The sequence below is a fragment of the Nyctereutes procyonoides genome, unplaced genomic scaffold (assembly GCF_905146905.1).
Source record: "Nyctereutes procyonoides isolate TBG_1078 unplaced genomic scaffold, NYPRO_anot_genome, whole genome shotgun sequence".
NCBI classification, from domain to species: Eukaryota; Metazoa; Chordata; class Mammalia; order Carnivora; family Canidae; genus Nyctereutes; species Nyctereutes procyonoides.
Window position 1 is genome coordinate 53,377,737 of NW_026575131.1, and position 16,406 is coordinate 53,394,142.

At 41.1% G+C, this 16,406-nt stretch overlaps 1 protein-coding gene across 1 annotated transcript in view; it reads right to left on the bottom strand.

Annotated features, from left to right (window-relative positions):
• Positions 1-1,020: 1,020 nt before the first annotated feature.
• Positions 1,021-16,406, bottom strand: part of LOC129522234 (putative adhesion G protein-coupled receptor E4P) — a 42,659-nt gene continuing 27,273 nt past the window's right edge. The window contains 6 exon segments of the mRNA XM_055344361.1: positions 1,021-1,077; positions 4,625-4,720; positions 6,938-7,118; positions 8,499-8,590; positions 9,406-9,472; positions 11,560-11,795. Coding sequence (XP_055200336.1) covers positions 1,021-1,077; positions 4,625-4,720; positions 6,938-7,118; positions 8,499-8,590; positions 9,406-9,472; positions 11,560-11,795 — 729 coding nt within the window.

Here is a 16,406-nt window from a genome sequence, read left to right on the forward strand (position 1 = left end):
AATCATCAAGCAAAGAAGACAATGCAGGTGTTTTGACTACAAGACCCTTCTGGTGACAACATGCTCCTAAGCAGGATGGTGGAGGAATTTTGCATTGTAAGAGAGCAACACTCTTTTTAATATTTATTCATATGGGAATTATTGAATTCTGAATATGTTGAATGATGCAAAATCTTCAGGAGCATAAAATGCAACCGATTGCCAAGAGAGAAAAACCTGTCAGGTGAATCCAGATGTTGGCCAATAAATCTTGGGCAAGGTAGCAATAGCTGGAAGAAGAAAATACACTTTCCTTCATTACTAAAAATCATTCCTTGAGTACTTAATGGCACATGATATACAATACTGAGCAAGGGTCTCAAAGGTCTCCCAGTGACCCCTTCTATCTCTTGAGACAGAAGCCAAAATAAAGAAAGGTGTGTGGAATGAGCCTCGGTGTCTATCGAAAGATGGATGGATAAAGAAGATGTGGTATATGTATACAATGGAATACTACTCAGCCATTATAAACGACAAATACCCACTATTTGCTTTGACATGGAGGGACCTGAAGGGTATTATGCTGAGTGAAATAAGTCAATTGGAAAAGGACAAACATTATATGGTCTCATTCATTTGGGGAATATAAAAATTAGTGAAAGGGAATAAAGGGAAAGGAGAGAAAATGAGTGAAAATATCAGTGAGGGTGACAAAACATGAGAGACACCTAACTCTGGGAAATGAACAAGGGGTAGTGGAAGGGGAATTGGGTGGGGGGTTGGGGTGACTGGGTGATGGGCAATGAGGGGGGCACTTGGCAGGATGAGCACTGGTGTTATGCTATATGTTGGCAAATTGAACTCCAATAAAACAATTTAAAAAAAGAAAAAAAATAAAGAAAGGTCTTAGAACTGCTTTCAGGAGGAAGATACAGATGATGGCATTTTCTGATCCATGTGTGACCACAGGAGGTGCTGTCCAGGACCAGCTCAGGTTTCCATTCTTTGTCAAATAGCACAGACAGGAGTCTCTGGCTGTAGTTACACAGAAGCAAGGTCTCTTCTAGGAAAGACTTCTGATGACGTCCGTAGTTCCACCTATTTGGGGAGATAATAGGTAGAACAATCTGAGGAGAAATTAACACCTCAGGAAATGACAAACCAGAATTTCTCTAAGATCCTAAGCTCAGTAAAGACGTCCTAATATATATGTATATATAAAGATGTCCTAATACCTGACTTTATAACCTTCTCCCCACACCAAATGCCATCTATGATGACCTTTTTATTTATCTGACCTTTCAAAAACTTTTATAATGTGTTTGTTTACCCTGTGCCAGGCAGGACTCTGAGTTCCTAACACATATGACCTTGCTTACTTCTCATGATGAGATAGATACTATTACCATCCTCATCTTACAGATGAAGTCCTGAAGGAGAGACAATAAGAGGCTAGTAGAAACTTGGGGATCCCTGGGTAGCTCAGTGGTTTGGCGCCTGCCTTTGGCCCAGGGCACGATCCTGGAGTCCCGGGATCGAGTCCCGCATCGGCTCCTGGCATGGAGCCTGCTTCTCCCTCTGCCTGTGTCTCTGTCTCTCTCTCTCTTTCTCTGTCTATCATGAATAAATAAATAAATCTTAAAAAAAACCTCATGCAGCCTGGAAGTAGTGGAGTTAGGACTTGCCCTTAGCCACCTTGCCTCCCTTCACACAGTGACATATCACTAAATGCTACAGAGGATCAATAACGACTGTAAGGTTGAATATTTGCTTTTTATTTTTTACTTTTATTTTTATTTATTTAATTTTTTAAGAGAGAGTTGTGGTTGAATTGGGAAAAGCAAAGAGAAAGAGGGAGAGAAAGAATCTCAAGCACACTCCATGCCTACCATGGAGCCCAAAGCAGGGCTCAATCTTATGATCCTGAGATCATGACCTGAGCCAAAATCAAGAGTGGGAGGCTTCACTGACTGAGCCAACCCAGACACCCTGAATATGTGCTTTATAGAATATAACATATTGTCCGAAGATAAGAGGATACGATTACTGTTTGGGGCCTTCTGTATAATTGACTCTTGATAATTTGGTGTTAATAAAAGTAGTGCTGACATGGTTCAGAGTAGAACAAAAAGCTTCCATGTACACTGTTTTGTTCCTCAGTCCATCAGACATTTCAATGATGAATGAATTGAGGCTCAGAGAGGTTAAGCCACTTGCCTAGCATCTACCAGGTAGAGCCTGAAAGAATCCAGATTCCAACTCAAATCTGGTGAACTCCAGAATCCATGCTATGGATTCCACTATGCAACATGTGTTTGGAGACCACATGGGCTGGGACAGTTCTTTTACACAGTCCAGGTAGACATAACCTTTGACTGCTGGTGATTTCAGCCAAAGGCTGAGTCACTGGCATATGCTGTTAGGACACTATCAGCAGGCAGTTGTCCTCTGTGTGAAAGTGCATGTCCCAGGAAGTGATCCTAAAGTTGTTGATGATCTGGAGTGAATCCCTGTACCCAGATGAGTAGCTTTGAGCAAACCCTGTGGACTTTCCCACTCTGTGTCCTCATCTATAAACAAGGACCTTAGACACTCAGCAAATTAAATGAGCATCCTTTGTGGGCTAGGCATACGCTAGGTAGAAGGAAAATGATAGTAACCACATCACTGAACCTACAGGGGGCAGAGATTGACCAAAGGTAAATACTTTCATATTTTCCAGACTAAGAGAAATATCATACAGAGAGGCACGTCATGCAGAGAATTAAAATAGAAGGTGGTAATAGACAGTGAAAGGCTGTCACCATGACCCCCTTCCTGGAAACCAAACTCCCTCCACCTCATGTGTCCTGATTTCTCTTCACAGCTCTGTATTTTTCAATACCCCTCAGCACTTTGTGAAATATTGAATAATCCATATTATGGCTTGTCATCCTCTACTATATAACAACAGTTCTTGAGGGCAAGAATTTTTGTCAATGTATCTTCTGGTGTTTCCCCAGAACCTAAAACAGTGACTGGCATATATGGGATAATTAGTAAATATTTGTTAAATGAATGTTGTTATGTTTAAATTTTGATAAATATTATTTGGATATTTGTGGAAAGACTGAGGAGAGAGAGAGAGAGGAAGGAAGAAGAGTGGAGAGCTGAGGGGAGGGGAGGGGAGGGGAGGAGAGGAGAGAAGAGAAAAGGAGAGGAGAGGAGAGAAAAGAGAGAAAGGAGAAAAGAAAGGAAAGGAAGAAATAAGGGAAAAGAACTCTACTGGTTTTGGTCTCAAAAACCAAAAACCACCAGAGTAATGGAGGAAGTAATGCAATTTCTCTTTTCTTTCAGATCTAGGGACCAGGAAGCTCCTGGCAGTACAAGATGTTGGGTTCAGCAATTACACAGCATTGCAGAGAAGCTGGTCTTACCATTTTTTTTTATTTATAAATTAATTTTTATTGGTGTTCAATTTACCAACATACAGAATAACACCCAGTGCTCATCCCGTCAAGTGTACCCCTCAGTGCCCGTCACCCATTCACCCCCACCCCCCACCCTCCTCCCCCTCCACCACACCTAGTTCATTTCCCAGAGTTAGAAGTCTTTATGTTCTGTTTCCCTTTCTGATATTTCTCACACATTTCTTCTCCCTTCCCTTATATTCCCTTTCGCTATTATTCATATTCCCCAAATGAATGAGAACATACACTGTTTGTCCTTCTCCGGTTACTGTGGCCAAGTTCAAAAAGGGTGTTGCCTGAGTTCTTCTCTGGGATTTTGATGGAATCTTGTCTCACATTTAGATCTTTCATCTATTTTGAGTTTATCTTTGTGTATGGTGCATGAGAGTGGTCCAGTTTCATTCTTCTGCATGTGGATGTCCAATTTTCCCAGCACCATTTATTGAAGAGACTGTCTTTCTTCTAGTGGATCGTCTTTCCTCCTTTACTGTATATTAGTTGAGCATAAAGTTCAGGGTCCACTTCTGGGTTCTCTGTTCTGTTCCATTGATCTATATGTCTGTTTTTGTGCCAGTACCACACTGTCTTGATGAACACAGCTTTGTAGTACAACCTGAAATCTGGCATTGTGATGCCCCCAGATATGGTTTTCTTTTTTTAAAATTCCCCTGGCTGTTTGGGGTCTTTTCTGATTCCACACAAATCTTAAAATAATTTGTTCTAAGTCTCTGAAGAAAGTCCATGCTTCCAAGACAGGCAGGAACTGAAAGAATATGTGACCTCCAAACCAGCTCTGCAAGAAATTTTAAGGGGGACTCTTAAAACTCCCCTTTAAGAAGAAGTTCAAGTAACTCTGAACGTGAATGGGCTTAATGACCCCATCAAAAGGCGCAGAGTTTCAGACTGGATAAAAAAACAGGACCCATCTATTTGCTGTCTACAAGAGACTCATTTTAGACAGAAGGACACCTACAACCTGAAAATAAAAGGTTGGAGAACCATTTACCATTCAAATGGTTCTCAAAATATACCCTAAAAACTACAGAACACTTCTGAAAGAAATTGAGGAAGACACAAAGAGATGGAAAAATATTCCATGCTCATGGATTGGCAGAATTAATATTGTGAAAATGTCAATGTTACCCAGGGCAATTTACACGTTTCATGCAATCCCTATCAAAATACCATGGTCTTACCATTTTGATTTGGATCCCAGAGTGAGTTGCCTCAGTGCTCTCAGTTTCAGCCCATTTGCGGATCCCTCTAAACCATTTCTTATATTCCATTCGCACCTGAGGAATACAGAGGTTTGTATCACATTAGGAGCTTGGTTAGGGAGAAGGTTAAAAAGACATACATGTGAAGCCCCATGACTACCTTCTCATTGATTTTCTGTACACTCTTGGCTATCCTCTTGTTGATTCATTCTAAAACTCAAGTTCCTCATTATACAAAAGGTATTTACTAAATGTCAGGTGATGATCCTGACAATGAGGGAGGAGAATAGCGAAAGTGATAGTGATCATGGAATGCCTGATGGTCATGATGATGACTCTGATGACAATGAAGATGATGGTGGAAGTGGTGGGGATTATAACGATAAAGGTCACCATTTATTGAACACTAGCGATCTTCAATACACTTTATACACAATATATCATTTCAGTCTGACATAAGCCAAATGAGGAAGGTTCTTCTGTTATCCCCAATTAAAGATAAAGAAGCTGAAGCTGTTGGAAATAAATGGACTTGTCTCATGTCCTACAGCCAGCATTCAATACCTCTTCATTCTCACTCCAGAGACCTGACACTAACCACTATGCTGAACCAATCCTTAGATTTCATGAATTCCTTCCTGAGACCTACTTAACATGTTTTAAGAAGATATTTAAATATTTCATATTCAACATTATGTCACTAAGACACTTAAGTTGTGCTTTATTCTAGGTGTGAGGAGTACCAAGCATTAAGAAGGCCCTAGAAGATGAAAGAGAAATTAATGAAGTGTTATGATGGCATTTTTGTCACCAACATCTTCATTGCTGGTAGTTCTGACCAACAGTAAAGGGGAGAAAAGTGGGCAGCCCGGGTGGCTCAGCGGTTTAGTGCCTCCTTCATACCAGAGCCTGATCCTGGAGACCTGGGATGGAGTCCCACATTGGGCTTTCTGCATGGAGCCTGCTTCTCCCTCTGCCTGTGTCTCTGCTTCTCTCTCTCTGTGTCTCTCATGAATAAATAAATAAAATCTTTTTTTTAAAGTGTGTGTGTGGGGGGAAAGCTGGGAAAACTTGTTTCCAATCTTCTAAGAGAAATAAAAATATAATGATGACCCTCCAAAGAACTTAATGTGTGCCAAGGACTGTGCTAGGAGATTTATATTGCAATAGCTCATCTAATTCTCAACCCTTTGAGGTAGGTGTTGCCATTTACACAGGTGAGAAGTTTGAGGCTCAGAGAGGGTAGGAAGGCTACCCAAGGTCACAGGGCAACATACTCAGTGGAAAACCTGTCATTAGAGCTGAAGACTCTGTTTTTGGCATATTCAGCCAAATATTTCAGTCCCCCTCCTTAAAGTGCACTTCACTATAAGAGATTATGTGTCTTTCTAGTGAACTTAGGTATGGCCAATTAATCTGCTCTGGCCAATGAAAAAAAGCTAATTAAGCTACACTTATCAGGATCTCCTTTCCCTTTGCCTTGAGAATATCAGTGTTCTAAATAAGGGCTGCCCTTCAACCTATATCCCAAAGTGAAAACAATGTAGATCAAGCCATGGCTATGTAGATTGGGCAAGAAATAACCTTTATTTTTATAAACCACAGAAATCAGGGGGTGGTGGCTATTTGTTACTGCAGCATAATCTCCCTTATCCTGACTGATACATGCTCTGCTATGGACTGAACTATGTCTCCTCAAAATTCACATGTGAAAGCCCTAACCTCCCAGTGTGACTGTATTTGGAGATATGATGGCCTTTATAGAAATGATTAAGATTAAAAAAAAAAGATTAAAAAAAATAAAATAAATAAAAAAAAGAAATGATTAAGATTAAATGAGGTCATAAAGGTACAGCCTTGATCCAAAAAGATTAATGTCCCGAAAAGGAGAAGCATGAAATCTCTCTCTTCCATGTAAGGCCAGAGCAAGAAAGTGGCCCTCTGCAAAAAAGAACAGAGCTCTCACCAGAACGTAATAGCACAGGCACACTGACCTCAGATTTCCAGCCTCTAGAATTATAAGAGAAATCTCTGTTGCCCAAGCCATACAGTCTATGGTATTTTGATATCATCTGCAGCAGACAGAAGCACACTCTTAAGAGATAGGCTGGAATGTGAAGGCTAGTTAGGAGCTAGGGCAGCTCAGAGCACATGGCATACTGAAGCATCACCTAAACCCTCTTCCCAGAAGGAAGGCAGCACCAAATACACCTCAGATAAGGGTGATAATGGACCAACCATTCAGTAAGACTTTCTGTCTTGGCTGGCAAGAGACAAAATAATTAGGCTTACCTGGCGATTAAGGAGACAGTGTACCACAAAGAGCAAAATGCCTTGCAGGACATTGATGATGGTGAATGTGTATGCCATGACTAATCTGATCACCTTCCCCAGCTCTTCAACCATAAAAAATCCAAGGCCCCAAGAACAGCCCAGTATAAATAGCTGAGCAATGGCTTTAAGTGTCATGACTCTGCAAAGGAAACAGAGCAATAAGAACTATCATTGATCACTATGTGTTGAGCACTGTGCTAAATGCTTTCCATAAGTTACTTGTTTTAATATTCACATCAACCTCATGGGCTTAAGTCACTTACGGAAAGCCATATAGCTCAAAGATGAGGGAGATCCCAGGTTTCCAAAGGCTGCTTCTGGGAATAATGCTTTCTCCTACTTTTTGGAATAATTTTTCTTGCAATCTTTAACCTAGATCTATTGGAAGTTATGTGAAAAATGCCTTCATGGAATTAGCTTTGAAAATGTGTATTGAGGGGACGCCTGGGTGGCTCAGTGGTTAAGTGTCTTCCTCGGCTCAGGGTGTGATCCTGGAGTCCCAGGATTGAGTCCTGCATAGGGCTCTCTGCATGGAGCCTACTTCTCCCTCTGTCTATGTCTCTGTCCCCCTCTCTCTCTGTCTCTCATGAACAAATAAATACAAACTTAAAAAAAGAAAATGTGTATTGAAGACAATGTCATGACTTCAGAACACAACATGCTGTTGGGTCCTTCAAAGGAAAATTGTGTTTTATAAAATGGAATGGGGTGGTTGAAGGCAACTGTCTGGAAGAGATGGTGTGTGTGTGTGTGTGTGTGTGTGTGTGTGCACGTGCAAAGGGACATGAGCTTACTCACATCCAACATGTATAGAGGTATGAGGAAGTGCCTAGAAAGGTGATGCTCTGACCCTTCAGGATGGAAAACACTAAGGCTAAGAAATGTTAGGTTAGTCTGATAGGCAGATGAGATCGAAGCCAGGATTTGAAGTTGGACAGATATCCTTTAAGTTCTGTATACATGACTCACCAATGCAAGGTTCTAGCCCACTGTTGGGTAAAATAAGCAGTTGTTCATCTTATCAATGGGGGTTGGTACTCATATCCACCACATAGATTGGAGTTATGAGCAATCAGTGAAAGAATATTGGTAAATTTCCAACATCTACCAAGTCCCTAGTTAACGTCAGTTGCTCTTATCATTAATTTCAATCATTTAGATCAGCACCAGTAAGAACTGAACATCTCCAATAAAGGATAACAGAGTCCCTAGAAGTAGGTGGATTTACAAGGTGGGGGAGAGGCAGGATAACATTGATTCTCTTGGCATGAATTTCATATGATGATTATGTTACACAAAGGAGGCACCCAATAAATATTTGTTGAATAAAGAGATCAAGGAGTGCATTAAGCTACCTGAAATTATAGTTTTTACCTCTAGAAGTTGTACCTCACATACCCTTTATCCGGTCCTAGGAAATGTTGTATCAGATTTTTGTATGGGTTTTTCTTTCCTAGGTAGAAAGAAAAGTAGTCCTGTAGGAGAAATCTGTGGATACCTGATTCTGGGACTTTCTTACCTGGTGTCCTGAATGGTAGAAACTTCAGGATTGAGGGAGGAAAGCTTGCTTCTCAAAATCCACAGAATTTGGAAGTACAACACCAAGTTTATCTGTGGACACAAAATGAAAACCTGAATTGGAATTTTATTTTGAGGCCATGGCAGGCAACTCAATTTGACGTAGACCTAAGAATCTTTTTCCAAAAGATACGGGCTTCATAGAAGCTATGCATATATGCTCTGATCTTTTTTTAAAAGATTCTATTTATTTATTCATGAGAGACAGAGAGAGAGAGAGAGAGAGAGAGAGAGAGAGAGAGAGAGAGAGGCAGAGACACAGGCAGAGGGAGAAGCAGGCTCCATGCAGGGAGCCTGATGTGGGACTCGATCCCAGGACCCCAGGATCACACCCGGGGCTGAAGGCAGCGCTAAACTTCTTCCTGCTAAACCCAGGGAATCCCTGCTCTGCTATTTTATACAGCACATGGTATGTATATGTACCTGTGGCACTTGGTGCTTGATTAGGGTGACTATATAGTTATCATTCACACCAAGTCACCTTGAAAGTTAAAGAGTACTATTAATTTCCATACCGGGACAATGGATGTGATCAGGAAGTTCCTGATGAACAGGAGAACATGTCACTCTGTGCAGAGTAGATACTTGTTAAATATTTGCTGAATGAAGAAACGTGGGATTTTTAGAAGAATTCCCAGTAGAGGGTTATGTTCCATCAAAGCAACAAGTGAACCAGGGGGAAGCAGGGAAAGACAGATGAAGACAGCATTTCCAGGAAAAGGAGTTCATCACATTAGGCTATATTTTCTTAGCTTCACATCATTTCTACTTTCAAAGAAAGAATCACACTCTATGCTTGGCCAACTCAGGGCAGGCACTCCCATAAATAACTAGCACTAGTCACTCACCAAGATAATGACAGCCACTGGTCCCATGAAACTCCAGATGAATGCTCTATCGAGCTTGAGCCAGCAGCTGTTGAGAGAAGGTTACACGTGAGCTGCTTATTTCTTGGAGGGCAGAGAGCTTGAATTCAGACTCCTGAGCAAGATTCAACCAATGCCAGGAACGATTTAGTTCAGAACCTGGATTTTAGATGGAATCAGACATGGGTTCTCATCTGACACAAGCTGTACACTCTAAGCTCAGTTTCCTTTGTAAGTGGGGGCAAACACAAGTATCAAAAGATTAAATGGTGACAGTGGCTATATTGCCAACTCTTGAAGTCAGGTTGGGTCAGTCCTCTGACTGTTCCTCTCATCCAATATTGTGTTAGCTCTTCAGGGTATTTTGCTTCTCTATATAAACATTAGAATCAGTTTATCAATATCTACAAAATAATTTTCTGGGATTGTCATTGTGAATGTATTGAATCTATAGATCAGGGATCCCTGGGTGGCGCAGCAGTTTGGCGCCTGCCTTTGGCCCAGGGCGCGATCCTAGAGACCCAGGATCGAATCCCACATCGGGCTCCCGGTGCATGGAGCCTGCTTCTCCCTCTGCCTGTGTCTCTGCCTCTCTCTCTCTCTGTGTGTGTGACTATCATAAATAAATAAATAAAATTTAAAAAAAAAAGAATCTATAGATCAATTGGGGAAGAACTGACTGACTCCTTGACAATATTGAATCTTCCTCCTCATGAACCATAACCATCTCTCCATTTATTTGAATCTTCTTTGATTTCTTTCATCACACTTTTGCAGTTTTCCTCATATAGATCTCATAGGAAAGATCAAATGAGATAATGTTGTTGAGTATAGCAAAAAACCTACCAACACTAAGCAACTATAATTCCATGTACCAAGTACTCTGTTGCCTAAGTCCTTTTTATTACATCGTGGCTTATGTTGGCAAAAATTGTCTAATTATTCTAAACAGAGACTTGGAAGCATAAAACTAGTACATATAACAGGCAATTGCCAATATTCAGTGAGCAGAAAAGCTCCTGTGCTTATGTTCTATTCCAAATGTTACAAATGATGACCCACAGGCCAAATCCAGTCCACCCCTTGTTTCTGTAAATAAAGTTTTATTGAAACACAGTCACACCCATCCATTTAATATGGTCTACATATTGGCTGCTCTCCTACCACAAGAGCCATATTCATTATTTGCCACAAGGACTGGATACCTGCAGAGACAAAATACTTACCCTTTAGCCCTATAGAACTTTTGCCAACTTTGATCTATGCTACCATAATATCTCCAGAATCATTCTTGTAGGGTGTTTGGTTCAAGATGGAGACAGGACATCTTTTTTCCTTCAAGAGAATCACCTTTATCATGTTGTTTTAGCACATGCATGCCTACTCCCAACAGCAGCCTCATTGCCAAAATACTAACATCTTCAGCTAACTTTGCAGAGCTTTGCAAACTTCCTTAGTGAGGCAACAATCCTTTAGTAAGGAATTATTAGTTACACTCTCTATAGTTCCAACCTTGAGAAAGTCTCTTAGAAGCACTAAGCCCCAGATATCCTGTGTATGAGGTGATGAACAGTGCTGACCCCACAGGATCACAGGGAGAATGAGATGAAATATAGGCTATCTCTGAGGCATCACAAGCCTTCCATATTTGTTGCTATTGTTGTTACTCTTTACATTTTGGGGATGAATCTCAACCTCTTCAGCCTACTCTTTCAGAGTATTACAGAACAAAGAGGCTACGGGTGGGCTTTTCCATCCCTGAATTTCTTTTTCCTTTTGGATATTTTTTATTGGAGTTTGATTTGCCAACATCCCTGAATTTCTTGAATGTACTTTTTGTCCCTAATATCCTGAAGTTATAGTCAAAATTTAATGTGTAAGTACATTTTTCTGAAAGGTACATTTCCCTCTTTGGGGAAATAGGCCCTGGATTTTAAAGTTTCAAAAGGATCCAGCCCCCAAAGATGCTGAGAACCATTTCTCTAGGGATTTCTAAGAGAAAATAGAATTCTGGCTTATAAAGAGACTGGTTTGAGGAATAATTTACAATGGGAAATGGACTGAAATGCTTTTGATTTCTGATCATGTATCAGCCATAGACACCACTTCCACCATCAAGGCATACATCATGCTTACTGTGTGTGTGTTCCATAATTTTGGGGTCATATTACTGCAGACACAGCCACAATCAGAGCTGGAATCCCGTAGCCAAAAGGGTACATGAACTTCTTCTTGAATTTGCCTGCACTGGTGTAGTTGGCCACCTTGAGATTCCTAACGGTGAGGAAGAGATGCAGCCCTTCAAGGAGCATCCAGGTGAAGGCGGCCAGGTAGAGGTAGTGCAGCACCCCTGCAATGATGGAGCATAGCACCTGGAGGGGAGACAAGAGTTAAGAATGTGGTTTATACCCCTGTACCCGATTATGTCCTCAGCACTTAGCATTACTTGGGTGTGGCCTGCATTTTCAATTCTAACACCTGTAATATTTTGCCTGGGGGCAACATATTTTTGAGGAACTTTCAGTGGCCCCATGCTTATCCCATGTATGGAGCAGGCCAGAAATGCCCAGGAATGAATGTCATAGGAAGATTCTTCAGATTCATGACAGATAAAATTTGGTAGATGAATAGTCCATGGCCCTTGCCCTTTGTGTGGGTGTGCTGTTTATCTTTATGTGTCGACTCAGCTGAGCTAACTAATGCCCAGATAACAGGTAAAACATTATTTCTGGGTGTGTCTGTGTGGGTGTTTCAGGAAGACATTAGAATTTGAGTCAGCAGACCTGAAGATCACCTTCACCAGTAAGGGTAGGTAGGCATCAACCAATCCACTTGAGGGCTTAAATAAAACATTAATGGAAGAAGGGAGGGAGAATTTGCTCTCTCTACTTGTACTGGGAGACCTTGAGCTTGAGGTCTAGAGAGCTCATAGTCTACCTTGCAGTTAAGAAACACTCATGGGGCTATTTATATTAAAATTCATTAAAATTAGATAGGAGGCAAGATGGCAGAAGAGTAGGGGTCCTCATCTTGTCTGCTCTCACAACCTTACCTAGGTAACTTTCTTTTTTTTTTTTTTTTATAAATTAATTTTTATTGGTGTTCAATTTACCAACATACAGAATAACACCCAGTGCTCATCCCGTCAAGTGTCCCCCTCCGTGCCCGTCACCCATTCACCCCCACCCCCCGCCCTCCTCCCCTTCCACCACCCCTAGTTCATTTCCCAGAGTTAGAAGTCTTTATGTTCTGTGTCCCTTTCTGATATCTCCCACACATTTCTTCTCCCTTCCCTTATATTCCCCTTCACTATTATTCATATTCCCCAAATAAGTGAGAACATACACTGTTTGTCCTTCTCCGATTGACTTACTTCACTCAGCATAATACCCTCCAGTTCCATCCACGTTGAAGCAAATGGTGGGTATTTGTTGTTTCTAATGGCTGAGTAATATTCCATTGTATACATAAACCACATCTTCTTTATCCATTCATCTTTCGATGGGCACCGAGGCTCCTTCCACAGTTTGGCTATTGTGGACATGGCTGCTAGAAACATCGGGGTGCAGGTGCCCCGGCGTTTCATTGCATCTGAATCTTCGGGGTAAATCCCTAACAGTGCAATTGCTGGGTCGTAGGGCAGGTCTATTTTTAATTCTTTGAGGAACCTCCACACAGTTTTCAAAACACCCTGAACACCTACAAATTCGTCCTGAGACATAAAGAGAGAGCAGCTGGCATGCTACAGAGAGACTACTTTTTGCTTCTAACAAGGTAGGAAGGCAAATAAATAAATAAATAAATAAATAAATAAATAAATAAAGTGGAAGAGGGGAACTGTGACAAGCCAGGTGAAAGGGGAGCCATGAAAGCCTCCAGGGCATGAAAGCCCAGCCCTGAACAAGCAGGAACTTTAAGAATCCGGGCCTCAGTTTTCTCTGATAGAAAAGTGCTTAGCAGAGAAATAGGGCAGAGTTGCAGGAGGGGCAGTGAAGCATCAAGATTCCCCAAGACATTGTAAGAGGAGGGGCACCCAGGAGAAAGCTCACTGAAAAACATGGTCTGGTCTTGGTAAAGTGCTGGAGAACCACAACCCTTCAGGGCATAAGCCAGCTGATTATGCTGGCTGGCTCCAGAGCTCCCTTTACCTAGAGTCTGGCACTGGATGGAGGCAGCTGTCCTTCATTTTCTTTGGGAGAAGTAGTCCCTAGGAATGCGGGTCCAGCGACAGAGGGCCCTGGATCCGAGGGTGCTGAAGTGGACAAAGCTGGCTATCCTCCATTCCCCTTGGGACAGGTGGAAGTGGGAAGGGCACAGGAAAGCAAAAACTCTCCTGCTGCTGGGTGCTCTGCAGGCTGTGCAGATCAGTGCACCTGTGCCTGCCCCCAGGAGCATCTAGACCAGTGTGGACTGGGAGACAGGTTAGTCAAGTGGGGAGTTCGACTCCAGAGCTGGAAATCTGTTTGCTGCCATTTTTTCCTCTTGTTTTCACCTTTTACCTGGGAGACATGGGGCCTCTAGGGAACAAAGAGGCCTCACAGGATAAACAGCTCATACTGAGTCCAGCACCTGGCAAGGGAAAGGGCATTTCCGCCCAGGCACAGACACCCGAGAATCAGTGCAGCAGACCCCACCCCCAGAAGAACTGCTAGAAGAAAAAGGGAAAAGCAGCACTGGAAAGCTCCAGGACTGAGGAAAAGTCATATATAGAACTAGAGGATCTTTTCTTTTCTTTTCTTTTTTCATTACGACTCATTTTTGTATCAGGTTAAAAATTTCCAATATTTTTTCTCTTTTCCCGCCTAACTATAGTATTTTACTAACTCTTCATTTTTAAGCTTTTTCCTTTTTGACTTTTATATTTCTACAATTACATGTCTTAGATATATTTTTCACTTCTGGATTCCCTTCAATTCTGGATTCCCTTCAATGTATTTAATTTAATTTTGGTAGATATATGAGATGTGGGTTTTTGTTTTTTGCTTTTTCTGTGTCGTTTTGTTTTACAATGGTGGAATTTAGTATCTTCTAACATACAACCAAAATACACCCAGAACCAAGTAGAACACTGTGTTGATTCATTCTATGAGACTATGTTCTCTCTTCCTTCCCATTCTGCCGCCTTCTTTTATCTTGTTTATGTTTTTGTGGTCAATGTTGGGTCTTAATACAAGTATTGATGGTTTATATAAATTTGGGGTTGAGAATATTCTAACATACAGAACAAAATGCACTCAGAACCAAGAGGGTCACCCTCTAGGTACCCTCAGGGAGACTATATTCTCTCTCCACTATCACTTCCTCACCAACACCATACTCCCCCTTTTTCCTTTCTTTTTCTTCTTTGTTTTTGGCTTTTTATTTTTACTATTTTGTTTTAAAATTGGTTTTTCACTTTAGTGGTCCTTTTGTTTTCTTTTGTTCTGTTCTTCTTTTTCTTTTATTTTCTGGTCTCTGACCTCTTCAGAATCATCTAGTGTGTATTTTACTTAGGTCGTGTTTGATATTTTTGACTCAGCTCACTCATACAGCCACTCTGCACTGGACAAAATGACTAAAAGGAATCACCACAAAAGAAAGAACTGGAGGCAATACTCTGCCACAGAGTTACTGAATGTGGATTTAAATACAATGTCAGAAATTCAATTCAGAAGTACAATTATAAAGTTACTGGTGGCTCTGGAAAACAATGTAAAGGACTCTAGAGACTTCATTACTGCAGAATTGAGATCTAATCAGGCCAAAATAAAAAATACTTTAAATGAGACACAATCCAAACTGGATGCTCTAACTGCTAGGGTTAATGAGGTGGAAGAGAGAGTGAGTGACATAGAAGACAAATTGATAGAAAGGAAGGAAGTGGAGGAAAAAAGAGAAAAACAATTAAGAGCCCATGAGGAAAGGCCTAGGGAAATAAATGATAGCTTGAGAAGGAAAAATTACATCTAATTGGGATTCCAGAAGAGGCTAAGAGAGAGAGAGGATCACAAAATATATTTGAAGAATCATAGCTGAGAACTTCCCTAATCTGGGGAAGGAAACAGACATTCAAATTCAATAGATAGAGAGACCCCCCACCCCCCAAAATCAATAAAAACCATTTAACATCTCAACATTTAATAGTGAAACTTACAAATTTCAAGGATAAAGAGAAAATTCTTTTTTAAAAAAGATTTTATTTATTCATGAGAGAGAGAGAGAGGCAGAGACACAGGCAGAGGGAGAAGCAGGTTCCATGCAGGGAACCTGACATGGGATTCCATCCCAGGTCTCCAGGATCAGGCCCTGCGCTGAAGGTGGAGCTAAGCTGCTGAGCCACTTGGGCTGCCCAAGATAAAATTCTTAAAGCAGTTCAAGAAAAGAGATTCTTAACTTATATTGAGAGAAATATCAGATTAACAGCCCACCTCTCCACAGAGATCTGGCAGGCCAGAAAGGGCTGGCAGGATATATACAGGGTACTAAATGAGATGAATATGCAGCCAAGAATACTTTATCCAGCAAGGCTGTCATTCAGAATAGAAGGAGAGATAAAGAGCTTCCAGGATAGGCAGAAACTTTAAGAATATGTGACCACCAAACCAGCTCTGCAAGAAATATTAAGGGGGACCTTATAAAAGAAAGAGGAAGCCCAAAGAAACAATACACAAAACAGGGACTGTATAGATAATACAATGACACGAAATTCATGTCTTTCAGTAGTTACTCTGAACGTGAATGGGCTAAATAATCCCATCAAAAGATGCAGGGTATTGGACTGGATAAAAAAAGCAAGACCCATCTATATGCTGTCTACAAAAGACTCATTTTAGACCTGAGGACACTTCCAGCCTGAAAATGAAGGGGTAGAGAACAATTTACCACTCAAATGGTCCTCAAAAGAAAGCTGGGTAACAATCCTCATATCGGATAAATTAGAGTTTATACAAAAGACTGTAGTAAGAGATGAAGGGGGACACTATATCATAATTAAAGGATCTATA